Source organism: Siphateles boraxobius, unplaced genomic scaffold (genome assembly GCF_051911475.1).
Source record: "Siphateles boraxobius isolate OS27281-9 unplaced genomic scaffold, OSU_SipBor_1 130, whole genome shotgun sequence".
Taxonomy (NCBI): domain Eukaryota; kingdom Metazoa; phylum Chordata; class Actinopteri; order Cypriniformes; family Leuciscidae; genus Siphateles; species Siphateles boraxobius.
This window is the reverse complement of record NW_027508734.1, coordinates 9,198,646-9,222,038: the sequence shown is the minus strand read 5'-3', so window position 1 is coordinate 9,222,038 and position 23,393 is coordinate 9,198,646. Positions and strand designations below refer to the sequence as shown.

The 23,393-nt window shown below is 35.8% G+C and overlaps 1 protein-coding gene across 7 annotated transcripts in view; it reads right to left on the bottom strand.

Moving 5' to 3' along the window:
* The window catches only part of dock11 (dedicator of cytokinesis 11), a 104,070-nt gene that overhangs the window by 32,316 nt on the left and 48,361 nt on the right, over window positions 1-23,393 (bottom strand). For 2 of the 7 annotated variants that reach the window (XM_077227816.1, XM_077227818.1), the window contains exons 25-40: window positions 22,992-23,061; window positions 21,961-22,086; window positions 20,770-20,841; window positions 19,315-19,461; window positions 17,268-17,351; window positions 15,557-15,668; window positions 12,629-12,667; window positions 9,718-9,899; window positions 6,345-6,458; window positions 5,661-5,721; window positions 5,491-5,579; window positions 4,333-4,447; window positions 2,466-2,532; window positions 1,328-1,375; window positions 960-1,102; window positions 37-152 (exon numbers count right to left, since the gene is read on the bottom strand). In XM_077227816.1, coding sequence (XP_077083931.1) covers window positions 37-152; window positions 960-1,102; window positions 1,328-1,375; window positions 2,466-2,532; window positions 4,333-4,447; window positions 5,491-5,579; window positions 5,661-5,721; window positions 6,345-6,458; window positions 9,718-9,899; window positions 12,629-12,667; window positions 15,557-15,668; window positions 17,268-17,351; window positions 19,315-19,461; window positions 20,770-20,841; window positions 21,961-22,086; window positions 22,992-23,061 — 1,585 coding nt within the window. Of the gene's footprint in view, window positions 1-36; window positions 153-959; window positions 1,103-1,327; window positions 1,376-2,465; window positions 2,533-4,332; window positions 4,448-5,490; window positions 5,580-5,657; window positions 5,722-6,344; window positions 6,459-9,717; window positions 9,900-12,628; window positions 12,668-15,556; window positions 15,669-17,267; window positions 17,352-19,314; window positions 19,462-20,769; window positions 20,842-21,960; window positions 22,087-22,991; window positions 23,062-23,393 lie in introns of all 7 variants that reach the window. The other 5 variants (XM_077227817.1, XM_077227823.1, XM_077227819.1 and 2 more) reach the window with 3 other exon arrangements.

Genomic DNA, 23,393 nt, shown 5'->3' with positions numbered 1-23,393 from the left:
GTAAAAAAATAAAATAAAAAAACCCCTGGAGATTACCTTGAAGCTCTGAGTGAAGAGTGAGAGGACGTCCAGTACGGTAAGGCAGGCTTCTGTCGACATATTCCCCTCAAGCAAAGACTGGTGGTTGGTCTCTGCTTCTGTGGGACCTCCAACTGAAATACAAGATTACACAATTACACAATCATCTTAAGATGCAAAATGAAAACAACCGGCTTCACTTACATGATTTAGAAAAATTCTGAGAAAAAATATGAGATGGGAGGGGAAAAATGAGAAATGAGGTGATGTGCAATGTGAGAAAATTAAAGTGTTTTTCTATGCATGTTAACCTATTGTAGGATACCTCTAAAACTAAATGAGGAACCTTTAAAATAGCATAATGGGGCACTTTAAGCAGCACAAACGTTTGCAACACTGATAATAAGAAATTATTTTTGAGCAGCAAATCAGCATATACAGTAAGAATCATCTCTGAAGGATCACGTGACACTGAAGACTAAAATAGAGAAGTTATTTTAAATTGTAATAATATTCTAGAATATTACAGTTTCTATTTTTTTATCAAACAATTTGGTGAGCTTATGAGCCTTTATTCAAAAACATAAAAAAAATTTTTAACTGACCCCAAACTTTTGAACTATAGTGTATATCGGGCAGTAAGGATAAAAAAAAAATGCTATTAATCAAAATCAAAATTGCATGATAGACAATTTTAAAGTAAAGCTTCATGGTAAATTAAGCTATTATATTACATATTATATATTATGTTACATTGTATTTCATTAGATAAAGTTGTCAAGTTTTATCATGTCCATAACATTACAGTTTGTTGCATTTTGTTATAATAGATTTGTTGAATACTGCATTATGCTATAGGATTTGTCAGGCTTTCCTGTTCCTATAATGCTATGTTTCACAGAGCGAAGGATATAAAACAACAGGAGTAGACAGATGTTTACCCATGTTCAGGGTTAATGAGGTGTCCATAGTGCTGAACTGCTGCAGCTTTGCTTGCATGAAGCTTCCTCGACCACGCAGAACCGGCATGGTCTGGGACTTCCTGTCAGGCGAGAAGAGTTTCGAAACCCAGGGTTCCTGAATCCTAAACAACACACACAAACAAAGATCTATTGTTGGCAACAGTGCTAATCTTGATACCACTGCTTATTTAAGAAAAAAACACAGAACCCATTCAATGATTAGTAAAGATCTGGCTTTGATGACACAAAATGTCACAGTCGTGGTTCATGTAAATATGGGTGATTTGAATGTGGTTAACTCTTAAATTGGAAACATGTTTCTGTTGTTGAGTCCTGATCAGGCATACCGGCTGATGCTTCTCTTGCCAACATAGCGGAACTCGATTATGCAGATCCTACAATCAGAGAAGACAGAAAATTAGTCTATTATGTGATAGAAAGCCAGATAAACACAAAGAGACAAGGTAACATATGTGAGGGTCATGATTTACTTTCTGGCAACAGACTTTTATATTCTCAAACAATTTTTAAGGCCAGTGTCAGAGCACAATTCACAAAGCAACACAATTCTCAGTAGCTATTTTTCCATCCACCTATTTTTATCAGCATTTTGGTATATCGCATTAAAAAAAAACGCTGGATACAAACGGCAAGATGCGAATAAATTCCAAATGTGTGCATAGAAAAAACGTATGCACTCAATTGAGTCGGATTAATTGGATCTGATAAGAAAACATGCACATAAACTGTGGTGGAAAGGCAAGTAATTTATAATATACAACAATATTATATACAATGGCTTATCCTAGTGCAGCAACTTCCATTTTTCTCATTGATATTTAGCATGTGGAAAGTGACGATTTTGTTCTCTTCGGCTCACTGGATGGAAACAGTGCAAATGTTTTATGCGATATTCCCATTTTACACACAAGTTAAATTCTCAACTTTGGATGGAAACATGGCTGATGTCACAACAAGGTGTGATTCCCAAAAGTGGGAATTGGTGTAAACTTTCATATGCACTTCTTATAACTTCAGTGCCTAATTGTGCATTCAAGTCACGTCAGAAAGATCATATTAACATGTTGAATGCACATGAACGGCACCACATGGTTATAATTACAAATAGAAAGCTGGGGATTTTCTTTGAGCCCCGAACTTTATGAGTTGGAGCGTGTCATTGAGAAACATGGCGGAATAATACCACAAAAGGTATTTAGCAGTGAAATATTAAGTAGCACACATGATTTCTGAAGGATCATGTGACACTGAAGATTGAAGTAATGAGTGAAATTCAGCTTTGATCACAGGGATAAATGACATTTTAAAATAGATGAAAATAGAAAAACGTAATTTTAAATTGTAATAATATGTCACAATTTGACTGTGTTTTTGATCAAATAAATGAAGCCTGGTTGAACGTAAGAACCATGAATAACAAGATCAACAAGGACAACGCCTTGTGGGAAAGTCAGTGTCACTCACTCGAGCAGACTGAGGAAGTTCATGATGTCTTGTGGATTGACTTTCGCCCAGTAGGCCATCAGAGTATCTAAAGGAAGACATTGAGCAAGACAGAAACAAAAGCATTAACGCAACATAGCTCAACTCTTCTTACTATTAAGACGTGCCTGTACACGGTAAATGAAACATCACGATAATGAACATGCATATAAATGTCATTTATTTAGATCAGTGATTACAACATGCCTTAGAGATTGTTTGAACATGTTTTGATCCTTTATTTACACTTTACATTAAGGCTCCATTCGTTAACATCAGTTAATTCATTAGTTAACATAAACCGACAATGAAAAATACTTCTAAAGCATTTATTAATCTCAGTAAATTTAACATTTAATAACACATTATTAAAATCATAAGTTGTAACTGTATTATTTAATGGACCTGAGCTAACAGTTGTATTTTTGTAACTGATGTTAACAAATGTAGCTATTTCTCATTGTCTCATGTCAGTTAATGCATTACCAAAGTAACTAATGAGAACTTATTGTAAAGTAATACCTATTGTTCTTTATACATTTAATCTGTTTGAAACTTTTGTTTACTTTATACATTTTTGTGTATTGCTTTATTGTATTCAAATGTTAAGTTCTTTTTGTTATAAGAAAAAAAGTTATTGAACCTGTTATAGTGACTTTTAACACTTTAAACACATTTGATACATCACATGCCTTCTTCCTATTACAGTGACATTCTCAAGAGTTTCAGGAAACCCAGACAACGATCCACAAGGTTCGAGCAAGCTTAGAGCAATGATGTTTCCATGACCTTTCCACTCATTCATGAGTCCTAGATAAGTTTTTTTCATAGTGAAAGTGAAAGTGACACGTGATGGCTAAGTATGGTAACCTTGGAATTTGACCTCTGCACACACATTAGGAGCAGAGTAGTGAGTAGTGAACACACACACACTGCAAACGTGAATACACACACCCGGAGCAGCGGGCAGCCTTGAGCCCGGGGAGCGATTGGGGGTTAGGTGCCTTGCTCAAGGACACCTCAGTCATATTCCTGCCAGTACTGGAATCGAACCAGCAACCTTTGGGTCACCAGTCCAACTCTGTTACCATTAGGCCATGACTGCCCCTAATAGTGATTCCTATGATTGTATGTACTAGGACATAATGTCTGATATAAGAACCTCAAAATGGTCACTTATTTTACTCTAAACAGGAACTCACAATATCTAGCCGATGTTGTGAGTGCTATTTTAGAGCAGAGAAATATTATAAAAACAGATTCAATAGAAATATATGTGTTTTTTCCATGCAGTTACATCACAATTCCAGGATTTGTATGAACATGGAAACCCTGGATCTAAGACCAGGCACCAACTTGTTTAAATCAGTTTCTCAATCCTGCTCCAGCATTATCTCTTTTAGGAGCCTCCCATATCTGCAATCTGGGTATCTCCCATTTCTCTACAAATGAGCCGACAAGCTGGCATGGGAGTCATCCGAACTGTGTAGCGCCGGAAGAACCCAAGAACAAGACTGATAAACCTTGGATTAAAAGTTCTTTGCGCCCACGAAGCTCCAGCAAATATTCAACAGATTTTCAAAGAATTTAAACACCTGTCATTTAAAGATCAACAACAGCTGCCACCCACAGCTCAAGTGCTCCGTTGAAGTCAAGTGAAATTAACTTGAATGGCGCTTTTTGTTTTCTTAAACACATTCCCTCGGTTTCACAGACGAGGCTTAAGTCTAATCCCAGACTAAAATGCATGTTTGAGCTGTTTTGAGACTATAAACTTGACTATAATGGTGGTGTTTTATGATGATAACAAAAAGGCTGGATGATATGATGATAACAAAAGTGTGCTTACCATCCGACAAGGTTCTTACAATGTTTAGGTAACACAGAAGGAGCCCTCTGATCTCATACTGTCCCAAACGTCCAGCAGCGGGTACAGTGCTCATAGTGGAGCCGCGCCTGTTTAACTGAGCAGAAGGGGGGGGGATTAAAAATGGGTCATGTAAATAAGGTAACCTGTAGTGTTGGGGTAACATGTTACGCATATTTTTTTCATGGAATGAGTAATGCATTACTTGTTAAAATTATACAATAATAAATGTTTCATTAGCGCAGTCCCTTCCACACAGTGGGAAAAATGGGTATATTTAAGAGATATATACATTGTGGCAGTAAGAGTAGGTGTGATTTATGTTCAAAAAAGTATTATTTGCTGTGCGTGCAGTCATCAGTAAAAACAGAATTTGAACATCGTTGTCTCAAAGTTCGCAAGTGCGGCCAGCATAAAATGAGCTGTTGGCATGTGTCCAGTTTTCTGTTGAGGGTACATGAGAAATACTATATGATACATGTTGTTGTTTAAGTTAATTACATATATTATGCATTATGCATTAACGTTCAGAAGTTTGGGGGTCGATACGATTTTTTTTAATGTTTTTAAAATAATTGTCTTATGCTCACCAAGGCTGAATTTATTTGATTAAAAATACAATAAAACATATATTGTGAATATTACTGTAATTGTTTTCCATTTGAATATATTTTAAAATGCAATTTATTCCTGTGATGCAAATCTGAATTTTCAGCATCATTACTCCAGTCTTCAGTGTCACATGATCCTTCAGAAATCATACTTATATGCTGATTTGCTGCTCGAGAAACATTTCTTATTATTATTATCAATTTTGAAATCGACTTAATATGTTTTGTGGATTATTATGTAATACAAAATTTTCCCCCAGAATTCTTTGGTGAATAGAAAGTTCAAAAGAAAACAGAAATCTTTTGTAATATAATAAATATCTTTACTGTCAATTTCACGAATTCTTGCTGAGTAAAAGTATTTCTTTCTCTAACTTTTGAACAGTAATGTATATGTAAAAAGTAAGGAAACATTAACCTACTGTGTTTCCATAAAAAGTGAGAAATCTAACCTAATTTGTGAGTTTGACTTTTAAAAGTAACATTCCCCAACAATGGAAATCTTTAGTGAAATCTTCTTCTGTTTCACCTCATTGATGTCTGGAGTGCCAGGATCTCCATACATAGAGCCTCTGGACTCCCCTTTCCTACTGTGTCCATTCTGGGCGACGACACCGGCTGTGAAATACACAAATGCACACTGTGTGTTTGTCTGTTTACTTGTAACTTCTGTTGCCAAAAGACTTTGATACTTACTACTAGGTTCCTTATCAATGATAGAGCTGCTTCTGCGGCTGTCCAGTGACAAATCATCCCGGTACTAAAGGAGCATGGGAAAACAGGAAGTGCTTATCCAACTCCAGATCAAAAACATGCAAGGTTAACATTTACACTAGGACATGGAATTTAAATGTAGCACTCGCATGTCTCGAGTTATACAACAGTGCAAAAGTAAACCCAATCGGTAAATACTGAAACAACAAACACAGACCCACAATCAACACACACTGCCGACAAGAAAAACAGCTAAAACAAAGGAAAATAACTGGTCATATATTTGATTTAGATTGAATCAGATTATACTTCTAACTCTGTAAAGCTAAAAATAACAATATGCAAAATATCCATTTCGACAGTATCATCGAAAGATATTTGAGAGTCGAATGAATGTTGATTTCCACTCTACAGTCAGAGTTGTAGGTGGAAGTTGCTACTAACATTTCTTTATGTTTCTGTTAAGATTACAATGAAATATAAACTAAAGCCTGTTTATAGTTTCAAATACCTCTGATTTGTCTTATCTTTTTGGACTGACATTTGTGAACAGTTTCAATCCATTAAGCAATGCAATTTTTTTTCATAAATATTTCATATTGATAGAAGAGAACAGATGAAGACTGAGTCATTGTTGATCTCAGATAAGCGCAGATAATGGGCGTTTACCATGAGGCTTAGGCCATTTCTGCAGAGTTGCCTTGGGCTGTTCATCTGGCTCATGTTCTGGTAGAGCAGCTCAAACAATGGCAGGTACAGCAGACAGATGCGGGCCTGTTGGTTCTGTCATGAGGTCAATGGTAAATTAATGATTATAAAACATAGTAGAAGAAACAATGGAAGGCATTGTAAGTCACTTGCCAATAATGTTACTATGTGTGTGCCCTGCAGCTTTCAAAAGAACAACATCTACTTTTCAAAAGCTTCCATGATTTTAATAATGCAGGAACAATCTATTTTGACAATAATATGGCTACATTTTACACAATAATCGAACAATGCGAGTTCAAACCTGAAAATTCTCGAAAGAGTTTAGCATGGTAATGGATATTACAATGATCATGTATTTGGCTTTGGCGGAATAGATGCTGCTGCTGTTGGTTATTGCTGATGCTGCTTTAATTACTGATATTACTGCTGCTGTTGATTATTGCTGCTGCTGTTGGTTATTGCTGCTGTTATTACAGCCGCTGATATTGCTGCTGCTGTTTATTATTGCTGCTGCTTTTATTGCTGCTGCTGTTCATTCTGCTGCTGCTTTTATTGCTACTGCTACTTTTATTGCTGCTGCTGTTGCTTGTATTGCTGCTGCTGTTGCTTGTATTGCTGCTGCTGCTGTTGATTATTGCAGCTGCTTTTGATTATTGCTGCTGCTACTTTTATTGCTGCTGCTGTTGATTATTGCTGGTGGTGCAGTTCTTGCTGATTTTGCTGCTGTTATTGCTGCCGCTGATATTGCTGCTGCTGTTGATTATTACTGCTGCTGCTTTAATTGCTGCTGCTGGTGCAGTTATTGCTGATTTTACTGCTGTTATTGCTGCTGCTGTTGATTATTGCTGTTGGTGCAGTTATTGCTGATTTTGCTGTTGTTATTGCTGTTGCAGTTGATTATTACTGCTGCTGCTGTTTTATTGCTGCTGCTGTAAATTATTGCTGCTGCTGATGATTATTGCTGCTGCTTTAATTACTGCTGCTGTTGATTATTGCTGCTGGTGCAGTTATTACTGATTTCGCTGCTGTTGTTATTGCTGCCGCTGATACTGCTGCTGTTGCTTTTATTGCTGCTACTACTTTTATTGCTGCTGCTGCTGCTTTTATTGCTGCTGCTGCTGCTTTTATTGCTGCTGCTTTTATTGCTGCTGCTGCTGCTGTTATTGCTGATTTCGCTGCTGTTGTTATTGCTGCCGCTGATATTGCTGCTGCTGTTGATTATTGCTGCTGGTGCAGTTATTGCTGATTTCGCTGCTGCTGTTATTTCTGACGCTGATATTGCTGCTGCAGTTGATTATTGCTGCTGCTGCTGTTATTTCTGATGCTGATATTGCTGCGAGCATGTAAGACACACTGCTGCTGCACAAATAGTATATGAGCATATATGAAATTACCAGTAATTGCCTAGTAATTAATGAAATTACAAGTGAATGCCTCTAACTTCAATGGCGACAGGTCAAGATAGACTCTGGGTTGGGAAAGAGTATGCACACTCTGTGAGGACGGATTTCTCGTTCGAGAGAACATTCTGAGAGATTGATTGATGTCTGGGGTTCGTAGCTTTTATAATCTGGCAGTTAGATGAGTTCTCTTTGTTTGTTTGTGCTCGAAGGTGTTTGTGCTCTTGATACATGCTTGATGTGCACTGCTAAATGTTTGTTGCTCTCATGAAATCTTCATCTTGCACACGTAGTTTCTATGAAATATATTAGATACACTAGTTCCAGGAGTGGTGCTAATGATGTATATTTTTGTTTGTTTAGTTAGTATAGTTTAGTTATAGCGTTTCGTAGGCTTAAGATGTTTCTTTCTACATCATTTGTTGATAGTTAGTTTAGTTCTTCAACTTTAGTTGAAGGGGCTTTTGTTATATTCAGTTTTTGATGTAAGCACCACTCTTGGTCCTTCCTCTCTACCAGATTGTCTGTTGATCTGCTTATTCTTGCTACGTTGTACAAATTGTAAATATTCATTACTTGATTACTTTATTACTACTTCACTTTATTGCAGTTGAAGAATTAAATTCTTCAACAAGTTGTTGGCTTGTTGTCCGTTCCTTTTCTTTTGGAATCCCTGTCACTGTCTTAACACACACATGCAAAACTTTCATTATGTCTAATAATATTCCTAGACAAATAACATCTAATTATCAAGGGACGTAACAGTTATTATAGTTAACTAAAACTAAAAAAATTAGGAATCATTAAAAAACATTTCCGTTATTTGAAATATAGCTGGAATAAAACAAAATATTAGAGGAAAAGCTATAAATAGAAATACTAACTTGGCATCTTACTAAATAAGTATAAGTTAAACTAAAATTGAAATAAAATAAAATAAACTAAAGCTAAATAGAAATACTACTAATAATAACAAAATTATTAAACAAAGTGTAACTAACAAAATTGTACTAGAGACTTCTAGGAAATATTCCTGGAATGATCCGTCCCTTGTGTTTTTCAAAAGTGAAAGTCATTCTTGTCATTTTTGTGAGTATGTCTAGGCATGTTTTCAAATCTAAAAATCAGCTAAAAGCCACACCATATTAGCTCCTGATGTTCACCGTGTTCTGGAAATTGCCCCATAGTTACATTTACAGATGTTCTGGCACCAGTAATATCACAATGTAAAAAATAAAGAACATGTGTTGTTCAGAGCAAACAGATAATGGTGACTTCTCAAGAAATGCGATTGCAGCAGCAGCTCGAGAGCCGTGTCTGTGGCAACGATCTGGAACTTTAATCTGGATGCACGAAGTCTGGCATTTGCATAACAGACAGATGTCTGACTGAGGTAAATGCACAATGTGCAGCAGTTACTTGCTATGGTGACAATGGCATGGACATACCTCAAGGATTTCTTTGCATTAACATAGGTCACCCATCTTATAAAAGATTAAATGCAAATGTCACACATTTAAATAACATCGAACATTCATTGTGGTCATCTCAAATACCTTCCTGTGCATAACTTCCTGTAAGTGATATACTGTACAGGAATGCTTAACTACACTTACTGTACAGTAGCAACCAAAAGTGATGTCCCAATATTTGTTTTAATTGACCATACAAGTTCGATTAAACTAGCCTGACAAGCCAGACCCACATCAAGATGTTGGGTCTGGGAACACATCATTGGCAGGGCTCAATTGGAAGGCAGACTACAGATACAGGTTTTATTTTACTATGCAAAAAAGAAAAAAGCATACATACTGTATATACATAATTAATCACTTTTTAACAGCAGCAGCAGCAGCAGCAGGGACATGGCAAACAGGAAGTGGGTTAAGTGATTAACACTTGATACAGGTTTGTACGCTTGCATAACTTACCTTAAAAGCATTGTATCTGTCATCTATGGCGTGTTTGATCATGAGGTTCTTGAGTGTGGCCACAGCCAGCTGTCTGATCTCTGGACATCCCTGGAGTCCATCGGCCACCTCTCGCAGAAGCAGACCCACCAGGAAATGGTTCTTACAGTAGTCCTCAGTCAGGCTGTACTCCAAACTCTGATCTGAAACATATCCTTTGAGGGTCAGTAATGTTCTCTACTGGTAATATTTCATTTGACATTTATCATGATTTTTATTTTTTTTTGCAATCTGTGTGGCCTTTTAGTAGAAAATATCAACCAACACTTTTATTTCATGCATCTTAAAGATGCAATACTTTTAAAGATGCATATATGCAAATGGTACTTAACATACAGGTGTAAAAGGTAACTGCTGTGTTAAGTCACTGACGTTTGTGATAATGAAAAGTCATCCAAACGAAAAGGCCGTGCCTATAGTTTAATGATTACAAGTGTTCTCTGAAAGCTGACTTCACTGCATTCCAGACATCACACAATAACAGAAACCAAAGAGTGACAGAAAAACCTTGTGTTTAATTCAAATGCATGTCTTTGTTAGTAAACCAGTCATGCGATTCCAAATAATATCTAAATGGCGACAAGATTTCCCCCCAGAGTTCAAGGAAGTTCATGTTTTCCTCGTCATGTTGCTTCAGTCCTGCATGCTGTTACGTTACACAAATTCAGTGTTACACAAATGGAAAATGTGTCAATAATCTTTACACGGTGCGAAGCAGATCAGTGAACAAACAGTTCAGTCAGCCAGTTCTTTTTAAACTTGACTAAATGAATAAGTGTTCAGTTCACTCAGTCTTAGTGGTTCTCTAAGCATTCAAAAGTTTGGGGTCAGTATGATTTTTTTTTAAAGAAATACTTTTACTCTGCACTGACGCATTAAATTGATCAAACATTACATTAAAGACATTTATAATGTTAAAAATAATTCTACTTCAAACAAATGCTGTTCTTTCGAATGTTCAATTCATCAAAGAATCCTGAAAAAGAATCATGGTTTCCACAAAAAATTTAGCAGCCCAGCTATTTTACACATTGATAATAATAAGAAATGTTTCTTGAACATGAAGGACCTGTAGGATCATGTGACACTGAAGACTGGAGTAATGAGGCTGAAAATTCAGCTTTGCATCACGGGAATAAATTACATTTTAAAATATATTCAAATTGTAATAATATTTCACAATATTCACTGCATTTTTGATCAAACACACACGTTCATGGTGAGCATAAGAGACTTCTTTCAAAAACATGAAAAAAATCTTACTGACCCCAAACTTTTGAACTGTATCGTATGCCATTTGTACTACATCTACAGCGTTTTAAAGGCACAGTATGTAAGTTTTGCTGCTAGAGGTCGCTTATTCAAAACAATAACTGAAGTTGAAGCTTGATGGCGCAGTGAATTAGTGTGGGAGTTGTTGTCTTCACCTCCACAGCAGATGGAAAGCAATCTGACAGGACTTAGGCAGAAATCATGTTCATAGATAAACTAAAACATTAAAGTTGATGAACGTTACTGTGGTATGAAGCGGGGCGAGGCAGGGAGCCTGGGACATTTTAAGTTGCTGTTTTTATTATGCTTATATGCTGCAGTCGGCCACTGCCATTGTTGTTTATGTTTATTTTACAATTACAAGTTACGTTTAACATCCGCCTCCTTGACATCATTTTATTTAATTCTAATTTAACCACCGCAAGTGTTGAAATACTGCTTATAAAAGGTCACTTTATCTGACAAATTAAAATAACGCGTTAATGCAGCGCTGTTTTATTTGGTCAAAACGATCATCCTAAAAATACATTTGAGTGTGTTGAAAGTTAGCCACTTGACAGAATAGTGTCTCTGAGGTACAAACATGTTACTCGCGGTAAATCAAGAAAACAAGAGATTCAAACAATAAGACTAAACATGTTGAGCTTTATAACAATTAATAATTTTCTGTCGATAAAGGAATCTATGCCTAATAAAACACGTAATATATTAAAGCGTCTTTGATGTTTTCATGGATTCTAAGGAAGTGAAATTGAGGGTAACGCGGATATGACGTCACTTATGGGCGACGCATTGACACGGGCCGATACACTATTTAAAATAGCTGATTTCTCTGTATTTAAACATTGTAAATATCGGGATATTGTAAGTACACAAGTCAACAAAATGGTTTTTGCACATTTTAATCCAAAAATCTTAAATATTGTGCCTTTAAGTTGGCATCTGTCATTTCGCTATGAATCGCTGTGAACTCTTATGGAATGGAAAATATCTACTTTATATGTATGCTTTTTGTTTCAAAGAATAATGTAATTTTATTTTGGGATTAAATGAATGTAAGTAAATAATGAAAACCTTGCATTTTTGGAAAAACAATCCCATTAAGATAATTTCTATTCCCTGTTATCAGAATTAAAAACAGAACAGCCACATTCTCCTGTAAATGTTCCTGTACAACAATAGTAATAGAAATCAGATTATGACATGTGCACACAAGATGTTTCCGCACTCAGTCTGAATGTACAGTATACACAGTTTAGAGAGCAAGTGAAGACAGAACATGACAGACAAATGCAGGATACACTTCATTATAACAGTCAAGTGTAACAGCAACAAACTCAGACAGCATGAAAAATGGCCCTTTAAACTTCTATAATGTGAAACAATTCCAAAAATCCTCTGTCACAATCCACAGTCATTTCTTTTCAACAGACCAAAGCAAATATGCAATGCTTGGTGACAGAAAAAGCAAAAGTGTGAAATGCAGTTAGACAGTGATTTATGAGTGATGCAGGAGCATAGCAAGGCAATTAGTGGGGTTATCAGGACGACTGTTAATCTGGCGACTGGAAGTGCATTGGCATTGGTCGGCATCACCTACCTACGACGCCGAAACACTCCGCCGCATACGAAATAAAATCTGAAATAATGAATAAAGGAAGCAATCATGCAGGATTGCCATCAACAGTGGTGGGAGTGAAGCTGTGATGGTGTGTGGATACGTCTGGAATGAAATACTGCCTCTCTAATAGGGTGGGAATTGAAAATCGATTCCAATTTTGCAATCAGATACTTAAGGGCAGGAATTGGATACTTGTTATACACACACCCAAAACGTGCGCATAGAAAGCCGCCTTTCATACTGAATAGTGCATGATACTGAACTGAGTTCTCTTTCGTGTCTTTCTACACTTGAACGGACATATACACACAAAAATATGTCAAATATCCTCGTAAACACTGTCGGTTATGTCTTAAGTGAACGTAAACAGTTGACAAAGAAAACGCACATGTATCAGTATATTGGATCCGTGCAGCTCTTAAGCTCTTAATAGTCCTGCTGCCGTCTCTATTATAACATTAAACAACAAAAGACAAAGAGAACATTAACTCGCTGTTCTTGACTGAATAACATTTGTAACTATTTTTGTTATGTATATTTTATTTATAAAGCGACATCTGATTACAGTTTCTGTACCTGAATATCTGAAAATCTTAAATTCGTGTGATTTTTAATTTTTAATTACTGAGTTTTTACTTCTCTTTAATAATGCTTAAAATGTATATTAGGTAGGCTAGTTGTTTTTGCTATGGTATTTTTAAACCATAGGCAAATGTTCCTTGTGTTAGTGTTCTTTAGCCTGTTTATTTTTGTTCATGGTATTCAGCTACAATCAAATGTTTTGCAATTAGACTTTGAATAAATGAGAAAGATTTCTAAGTTTCTAAGTTGTTATTTAGCTTATTGGAATCAAAAGTAGGAATCGATAAGAATCGGAATTGATAAGCAGAATCGGAATCATAAAAAATTTAAACAATACCCAACCCTACTCACTAATGTATAATGCACACTGTATTTACTGCATACTTTACTTTATTTTTTCCTAAAGTTGGTTATGCATTACGCACTGATAACCACTTTAAACAGTAGTATGGTACATTGTCATCTATCCTGCATGTTTAATTCTGCAAAAAATGTTTTTGCTCATTTTGCTTTTTTAATCCTACTTGCCAATTTTGGTGGCCTGATCAAATAATGAGTAAATTTTTTTAATTAATTACAATGGAAATCTAAGCACATTATGGGATCGGTTTGGGTTCGGTAAGATTTTGTTAAGAGATGAATTATTTTATTCAGCAAGGATGCAAAGTAAAGTAAAGACATTTATAATGTTACAGATTTCTATATCAAATAAATGCTGTTCTTTAGAACGTTCTATTCATCAAACAATCTTCAAAGAACTGTCATGGTTTCCATAAAAAAACATTTTTAACATTGAATATAATAAGGAATGTTTCTTTAAAAGCTAATTTAGCATATCAGAATGATTTCTGAAGGATCATGTGACACTGAAGACTGGAGTAATGATGCTGAAAATTCAGCTTTGCATCACAGGAATAAGTTACATTTTAAAATATTCTGAAATAAAAAAAACATTATTTTCAATTGTAATAATATTTCGCAATATAACCGTTTTTGATCAAAATAAATACAGCCTTTTTGAGCATAAGAGACTTCTTTCAAAAACATAAAAAATCTTACTGACCCCAAACTTTTAAATGGTAGTGTACAAACTGAGCTAAGTATACATACAGTACTTTAAACTGCACATGAGTGGTGTGGTAGTATGCTAATCCTGTGTCTCAATGCTGAATTCAGAACCACTTACTATTTCTGCCACACAAAGGTGTGGTAAAAGTAATACGAGTAGTATATCAGTGAAAAGAATGAGAGGTCACAATTTGTCTGAACTTCATCTGAAACGGCGTTTGTAGTGTGACAGTCAGTGGAATAGTAATCATGGCAAAAAACATGTTACTTTAAGGGAGTATGTGTTTTGTCTTGCTGGTTTACACATTCAATAGATTTTTAACCATTCCAGCGATAGAAAAGGCAAAGGAGAATTTAATTCGGTATTCGTGCGCTGTTATCTATGCACACAGCCGCACACACACAGAGAGAGGCGCGTTTCAGATTTGATTCCTCTTTTGCGTTTCCTTGCACTTGGATGGACACACACACACACAAAATGATGTCAAAATATCCGTCTCTGCAAGTATTCTTGTAAACACAGTCGATTATGATTCAAGAGAAAGAGAACAAGAGAAGGATGAATCATTATTGGACCTGTGCATTCGGTCTTAAAGTGACAGCAGCCCTATAAATACCAGCTGTCGTATATATGTCATTAATGCTAATCAAATTACAAAACACAGCTTTAACAAAGATTCATCTATATTAAATGTATACAGTGAACAGTGTTATTTTACATTTAATTATTACATTTCTGTACCTGCATACTACAGTTACTTTATTTGTAACATTATTATATTTTTTTATATCTATGCCTGCTTGTAATGACTGTTCACTTGCCTTTAATAATGTTAATAATGAACTTTTTTTAGTTAGACTAGTAGTTTTTGTTGTGGTTTCGGAGTACTTAAAGTGTGCTTTAAGTGATAAATGGAAAGCAAAGTTACAACCCCTACCCCCCCCTCACCCGAAAAATGATACGATCCATGACTCAAAAACCGCAATATGATCCGAACCGTGAGTTTTGTGATCCGTTGAACCACTAGTGTTTAGGGAAAACTTATTCTGATCAAATTATATGTTAAGCTTAGATGTCATCACTCCCCATTTCATGACACTTAAATTCCTGTGTAGCTCGGTTTTCAGGTTCAAGTAACATGGCGTGAGGAATGGTGCTACTGGCAGTCTGAATGTGGTGAAGTCTTTAGACTGGGATGGAGGGGAGGATGAGGGCGGGGGGGGGGGCAGCCACAATGATATGGTGGAGACACCTACCCTGCACTCGCTGCAACTTGGTTCGGCCGAACGCCATGGGCAGGTTAAGAGGAATGTAGTGCTCGTGGTTGCACACCGTCATGAGAAAATCGAACTTCATCTCTGTAAGCACCTGTAAATATTGGATATAAAACTGATGAGTGAGTTGCTGGAGAAGTTGGTTTAGATATAAATATGTGTAACAGACAGATAAGAGATTTATCACAAAAGCGCATCTGCTCAAGTTCTGACAAGCTAAACCCCTAAATTCACATCCTAGTTGTTACTAACAGACTGTTAGGTAAAAATTAGGGAGGCCAATTATATAAAATTATGGCTGGTACGATATTACAGTAATTGTTTTTATGTAATGGCTGACAAACAATAAAATGCCAACATTAAACTTCTGTAATATTTTGTCCAAATAAAAAATGCATAAATGACTGAAAACTAAAATAAATTTTTTTATCTAAACATAGATAAAATCTAAACATAACTATAGTGGAAATTACCATTTACAATTAAATATCAAATATCAACCGATACAACAAATAAAAATATAATAAAAAGATAGTACCGTTATACTGTGCTCCCCTGATGTTTCTTATCATTAACAACCAAAAAAAAAAAAAAAACACACACACACAACAACAACAGTGTAATATTCTCAAATTTCAATGATAACTGCAATACTCATGCTTTCCATAAATAATAATAAAAAATGCTTTGGAAAAACTGGTTTAGAACTAAAACTATTTTACAGTGTCCTTGTTAAACATGTAACTATAGTAATTATAAACTATAAATTGTACATAATTACATGCAACTAACGTTAACCCCACATGCTAATCCTAATCCTGTAGTAAATACACGCAATTATTCATTATAACTCAGTACTTAAATGTATAATAAGTATATTTGAGTAAACATTAGTCGACTAAATGTAAATTTTTTTGTTAGTCGCAGAAAAAAACCACAGAAATTGGCGAAGTCAAACAGTTTGTGACGATCAGATTGTTAACACTGCTGGTCCGAGTGATAATTATGTAGAGCATAAAATACAAACGTTAGACTATCAATCGTTAACCTCAAACATGGTTTTATCAGATATTTAGTACTATTGCAGATTAATAACTTGCACCATATCAATGCATGTGCATTCCAAGGACAGTCTAGATGGCTGTGGCACACAGTATTTGCGAGTCAAAATAAGTTATGCATGATGTTATGATAGGAACCCTCAGGAATATCAACAGCACAGAAGGTGAGCACAGAGAAGCTATCCCATAAAAACAGTATCATCATCAAGATGTCTGTTGTGAAAGTCCTCACAGGGAAGTCAATCTCTTAAGAATCACAACGGAAAAATATCAACTCCCTATGAATGCCAAATTGGTTTGATGAGATAAAAGCAACGAAGCATGAGAAGTGTACCTGCCAAAGCAAACAGGCCACTTCTCAATGTAGAATTAAGGAGATTAAATATGCAAAATGATCTAAAAACGCTAATTTACTGATCTAATTTGACATGGTTTCATTATGAGTTGTGTGAAGAAAAGTAAAGTCACTGCATTGTATGGCAGAATTTAATAATCACCCTTTAATTGTCTTGATACAAATGTTACTGTGAAGACGGTGGCAATTAGATTTATCAATTAGTATTGATAACCCGGTGAGTCAATGTAAGTTGCATTGCTTTGACCGAATAATGGAGTTGAATGATTTTGCCTACCTTTGGATCTTTCAGGCTGAAGCCACACATGTAGTCATTTATCAAACTGAAAGCAAATCCTCTGTTCATAAACGTTAGGCAGCGCTGTCGAGGGAATACAGACAACATAATGACAATCAGTCAGTTCATTAGAAAAATCAATAACAAATCAAATAAATATTATACTATTAAATAACAAGAGGAATAACACATGAATCATATTATATATGCACAATTTTGTTTGGTAAAACTCTATTATCAGGAGAAACAGGTGCAGGTTTAACTTTGATCTTGAATGTTAGCCAGACATTCAGTGGAATCTATCTTGGCTTAATGAGTGATCCATAATTCATAGTGATTACTGATAGCAGAAAAACTATAAAAACATTTACATAACAACACACACTTATGCTCACCAAAGCCCACATGCTAAAACACAAATATATGTCTATTATATGTCTTCAATTCAAATAATGTCTATTAATAGATTACTTTAATAGTTCTAATAGTTCCTTAAAAAAAATCACTAATTGTGGGTAATTGCTCCATGAGACTTGAATGTTAATATTAGTAATATTTTATAGTAAAAAAATCTCATCAACCTCTTTTGCTCAATTCAGTTTAATTATTAGTTTTACACAGTATGCAGAGACTGTGAGTTATAAAACCATTATATATATAGATAGATAGAGAGAGAGAGAGAGAGAGAGAGTGAGAGAGAGAGAGAGAGTATTTAAAAACAAAAACAAAAAGATTGAGGTCCACTAATTTGATTTAAAACACAGCAAAAATAGCAGTATAATATTATTACAACAATTATAATGAAACATTACAATTTAAAATAATTTAATACATTTTTAAATTTAAATGATATTCTGATTTGCTGCTCAAGATACATTTCTTATCATCATATTATTATCAATTTTGAAAATGGTTGTCCAGTTCACCTCATTATGGCACTAAAGGTTAGGCCTGCCCTTAACTCAAGCACTAGAATCTTAGGCCACTTGCATTAACTGCTCAGACTAGTCTAAGACTTAAGTCATCTATTGTTTTTTTTCTTAAAGATTGGTCATAACTTCTTTTAAGTACGTTACATAAGTTACATAAACTGGTAACATGAATCCAAAAAGACTGGTTACCCCTTGGGTAGCTGTTAGTTGGTTACACTAGTTCTTAAGATTCAGTCTTCACATAGACCCCTTATCAGTTGGTAAACATGGTGACGTTTTTTGTGGGCGGAGCTTAGGTGGTGGCAGAATAATCCCTCTGGCCGCTTCCCTAACGTTAGTATGCAAGTTTTGTTAGGTTTTTTTTTTTTAACAATGACTGGAGAAAATCCGATTTTATCATAATGTGCAAGGTCACTCACTGTCCAGGACCGCGATTGTTATTTGCAAAAGTTAATTTTAACGGACGGAACCAGATTGGCCGACCCATAGCCGTTACACGCTCAGGCAATGAGGGACGATCTGACAGGATTAACTTTAACGCTAGGCTACCTCCGGTTGAGTGACCTGACTTCTACACCTAACCGATAGAGAAACTGAGGGCATATAAATCTTTAGATGCCTATAACTATGTGATGAATGGTCACGTACAAGACTTGTGTGGTACGATCTGCAGTTCTGCCTAGCCAGCGCCAAGAAGACGACAATGTAAAGAGTGACATTACGGTGCAATTTTAACGATGTGAATATTTTCTAGAAATAAAAATTCCAGATACAGCATATTCATTTTTCATTGATTCTTGCACCCAACAACACAACAAGATGACATTTAATAATAATAATAATAATAACAATTTAAGCTCCTTATTATGTAGCCGAATCTGTGCTGGTTTGTATTGGCCGCCTGCAGTTTTCCCTTTGTTTTGCCTCCAGCTAGCGCCGTGACGTAACTGTGACGTCGGCTCGAAATTGGTCTATAGTGAGTGTGTTTATGCGACTGGTGTAACTTATGTAACTGATTTAAAAGAAAATAAAGAAAATAAATTGATGTCTAACTTGTTAGACTAGTCTTAGAGGTTTATGCAGTCTTATTCAAATACTACAGCTTTAGGCCTGACCTTGATGAAGCAGGCCAGGCTGAAGTTGACGCATCGGGCCTCCTCTGGGATCTCCACATAGCGGATGGTGATGTGAGGCATGATTGACAACAGAAGAGACTGCAGCGCTTGGTGGAATGACTCTGGAAACCTCTGTGCTCGAGGCATCTGTGGGGAATGTACAGTAGGAGGTTTCATATAACCAACACATAGCAATGCTATAAATGCTCCATAGTTTCAGTGGTTACAGGAAATGTTAATTTGTAAGCAAAGATTTATCTGAGATCATGTCAGTTATTAATATCCCAGATTCCCACACGGAAATTCAATTATAACAAAAAAAGAAAACAGCCGCATGATCGTGTGTTATGCAATCCATTGTGCTGAAGGCATGTAAGAACAACAGACTTCACAGACTGGCCCTAAATTGGCATAACATGAGACACAGTTTCAGTTATGCAAATGAGATCCAATGGCATGTCAAACAGGTCTGAACATGTTTGGAAAGCTGAAACTTTTAAACACACATTGTACATGCGGAGAACAACGTAATGTCAACAGTGCAGTACAGCCCAGCTCGTGCTTTGTGTGCGTTTATGAGTTCATAGTGTGTGTTTCCCTTTAAATCTTCCCTTGTCTGGCTTTTGCTACTCTGAGCAATGGCTGAACTCTGTATTTTCAGCACTTCTTGCGTTGTTCTTGCCTCTCCACGATGACTCGCTTGCTTTAGTCCTCAGTTGTAAGTCGCTTTGGATAAAAGCGTCTGCTAAATGAATAAATGTAAATGTGTGTGTGTGCGCGTGTGTGTGCGTGTGGTTTTTTTTTCAAGTGCCTTGATCACATATACTTTTAAAGAATGAGGAAGTTAACTGCATCCTATGTACAAATGCAAAAGTTGAAAACATCCTGCTCGACAACCCAGGATTATTTACATCCAGCTAGTATTTACCTGATGATGATGACGAGAAAGAAAAGGAAGTGGAAAGGAAAGCCCTTTGTATTCTTCTTGTATAACAAATAGTCGTTAACTGGTATTTATTTTAAAGAGATAGTTCACCCAAAAATTAAAATTCTGTCATTATTTAATTACTCACCCCACAAACTCATAAGACCTTCATTCATCTTCGGAACACAAACAAAGATATTTTGATGAAATCTGAGAGGTTTCTGAACCAGCCATAGGTCAACATATCTTCATTTGTGTTCTGAAGATAAATGAAGGTCAGAAAGGCAGAAATTTCATTTTTGGGTGAACTAACCCTTTGGTAAATGCGTTGCTGTCAATGGAGGGACATAAATCTCTCAGATTTCATGAAAAATATCTTCATTTCCGTTCCGAAGATGAACGAAAGTCTTACAGGTTTGGAACAGTGAGTAATTAATGACAGAATTTTTATTTTCGGGTGAACTATTCCTTTAGAGTTAGTATTTTGTGAAATTGTGTCAGTTTAAAACATGTGACTGGATTATACTAACTTTCATTCTGTTGCCGTCCTGGAGGTGCTGTGCCATTGACTTGGCCACGGTCTCAAAGAAGAACCAGGAATACTGTAAAAGACAAAAAGAGAGAGGATTTAATACAATAACACAGAGGAATGTCGAAAATGTGTGCAAATGCAGATTTTACATACAGATTTAATACCACAAACCAAATTATACATACACACTACCATTCAAAAGTTTGGAATAATTAAGATTTTTTTAAAAGATTTTGAAGGAAGTCTCTTATGTTCCCCAAGACTGCATTTATTTGATCAAAAACACAGTAAAATAGTAATATTGTGAAATACTATTACAGTTTAAAATAACTGTTGCCTATTTGACTATAATTTAATTGAATTTTCAGTATCATTACTCCAGTCTTCATGTCACATGATCCTTCAGAAATCAATCTGATCTGCTGAAAACATCAATGTTGAAAACAATGTTGTTGTGATTGATGTATATGGCTAACCATTGGTTTGTGTACAAACTGAGCTCAGTATACATACTTTATACTGCACATATGAGTAGTGTGTCTCAATGCTGAATTCAGAACCGCTTACTAGAATATCACTCTTACTAACACAATTTTTAGAAGAGTTAAAATAGTTTTGAATGAGGTGTTTGCTTTTGTGTGAAGTTTTGCATGTTGTGTGCATGTTTTGTGTGTAGTTTAGAGAAAAGGAGTCAGTTTCAGAAAATTATGTGTAAGCAAGCAATTTAAAAATGTATGTAATGCATCTAAAATGAATAATAATACAAATTGTAAGTATACATATAAATACTGTTTATACAATAGTACAACATAATAACAAAAGTAATGCAAAGTGAAAATGACCCTAGCCCTAAGTACTTCAAGTAAAACCTGTTCTCAGTTATCTAAATGTGTAACAGCAAATCCCCTAAATCTTAGTTCAAAGCTCTGAGAATTGAATTCCAAAAAAATGTGTCCTTAAGGAGATGCTTAGTCTGTATGAGAAAAGGAGGGTATTTTAATTCAAATACACTGAGGCAGTCACAGGGGTATTCATGATCATTATTTACTGTATATGAATCCACCCACAGATTCCTCAGAACTCTATAAAACTCAATTCTGAAGTGAATCCAAAGGACGGGAGAATAAATACAACAGCGCCATCTGCTGTGGAAACAGGTCATATTCAGCATAACTGAACAGTTCGTCACCTTGAGGAGTTTGTTGCAGGTGTTCGAGTCTGCAGTTTGTTTGAGGATGGCAGTCACTGCTGTAGCCAGAACTTCATGTGTCGTCACAGAGTTTTCTGAAGATGTGTTGTTGATCCGAAACACGTACTGCAAAAGAAAAAGGTGGTTCAAATTCCTACATTTTTTTATTGCGGCTTAATGACCACAGTAAATTGTGGGTCCCATGGCCAAACCTATTGAGAACCACTGGTTTAAAACACTGGTTTAATACCAAATAAAATTTAAAAAAGCATTTCAGTTGTTTTACCAAACGCACATTTGTCAGTTTTTCTTTTGAAAAAAAAAAAATATTCCATTTACACCTGGCTTTTAGTGTGGTCAAGTGTGATCCCATCAAAAGGCCTGTTTACACCTGGTCACTTCATGCGTTTTCTGTGATCGGATCGTGAAAAGATGAGGTGTGAATGCCCTCCGAAAACGCTTTAGAGACTGATTTAAATCCGATCGCTTAAATCACTTTAGGAGGAGGTCTGAGACGCATTCCAGATGCAAATGCAACTGATTGTTGAAACCACATATGTAAATTTTACTACTCCCAAAATGTTAAAAAATAAACACATGAGAGCGTGTTATTGGCCATATGACATGATATAGCCAGATATGGCGTGCTACCGTAACATGCATCGCCAGTGTGCAAACTGCTGCAAAATACACGGAAAGTAAGTCGATTGTGCTCAAAACACAATCATCTTCATTGAAAGAACTGAGACTAAATGATCTTTCCAGTGCTCTCTTTATTGTGGTCTTTAATCTTGAAATTAGCTGATGTTAAATAAAATGCAGCTCATATATGTTGCTTTCACTGAACTGAACTTTATTTAATAAGCATATAGCGCTGGAATTTGTTATATTCGTTTTGTGGAGACACATTTATGTGGGCAAGTGTAAATGGAACCGTTTTAACAAATCAGATAGCTATCCGATCAGTAAAAACACATGATATGTCCAGGTGTAAACGGGCCCAAAAAATGGCAGTTTTAACAGTGTCGTACCTTCAAAAACGAGCGTAGGTGGTGCTCCAGACCCTCCTCATGACACTGAGACACTATGTGAATGATTACACTGTAAAACAAAGGCACATTGGTAATGTTGATATGAGGAAGCATTCCTACACTTTAAATTACTCGAAAAGATGATGTTAAAGGTACACTATGTAACTGCATGCATTTTGCAGAAGAACATTGTTTTGGTTGTGCTTTGGCTCTGGGTGTCTGACTGTGAGTATGAATATGACCACTCACAATAGATAATGCTTTACAGTGAACTCTGTTAGAGAGCTACATGTGGCAATTTATCTGTTCAATAAAATGCCTTACTAATAAAAACACAATATCTGCACCGCTTTTACAACATTTCAAATCCCTCAGTTCTAGCCATCACTGAAAAGCCAAGCA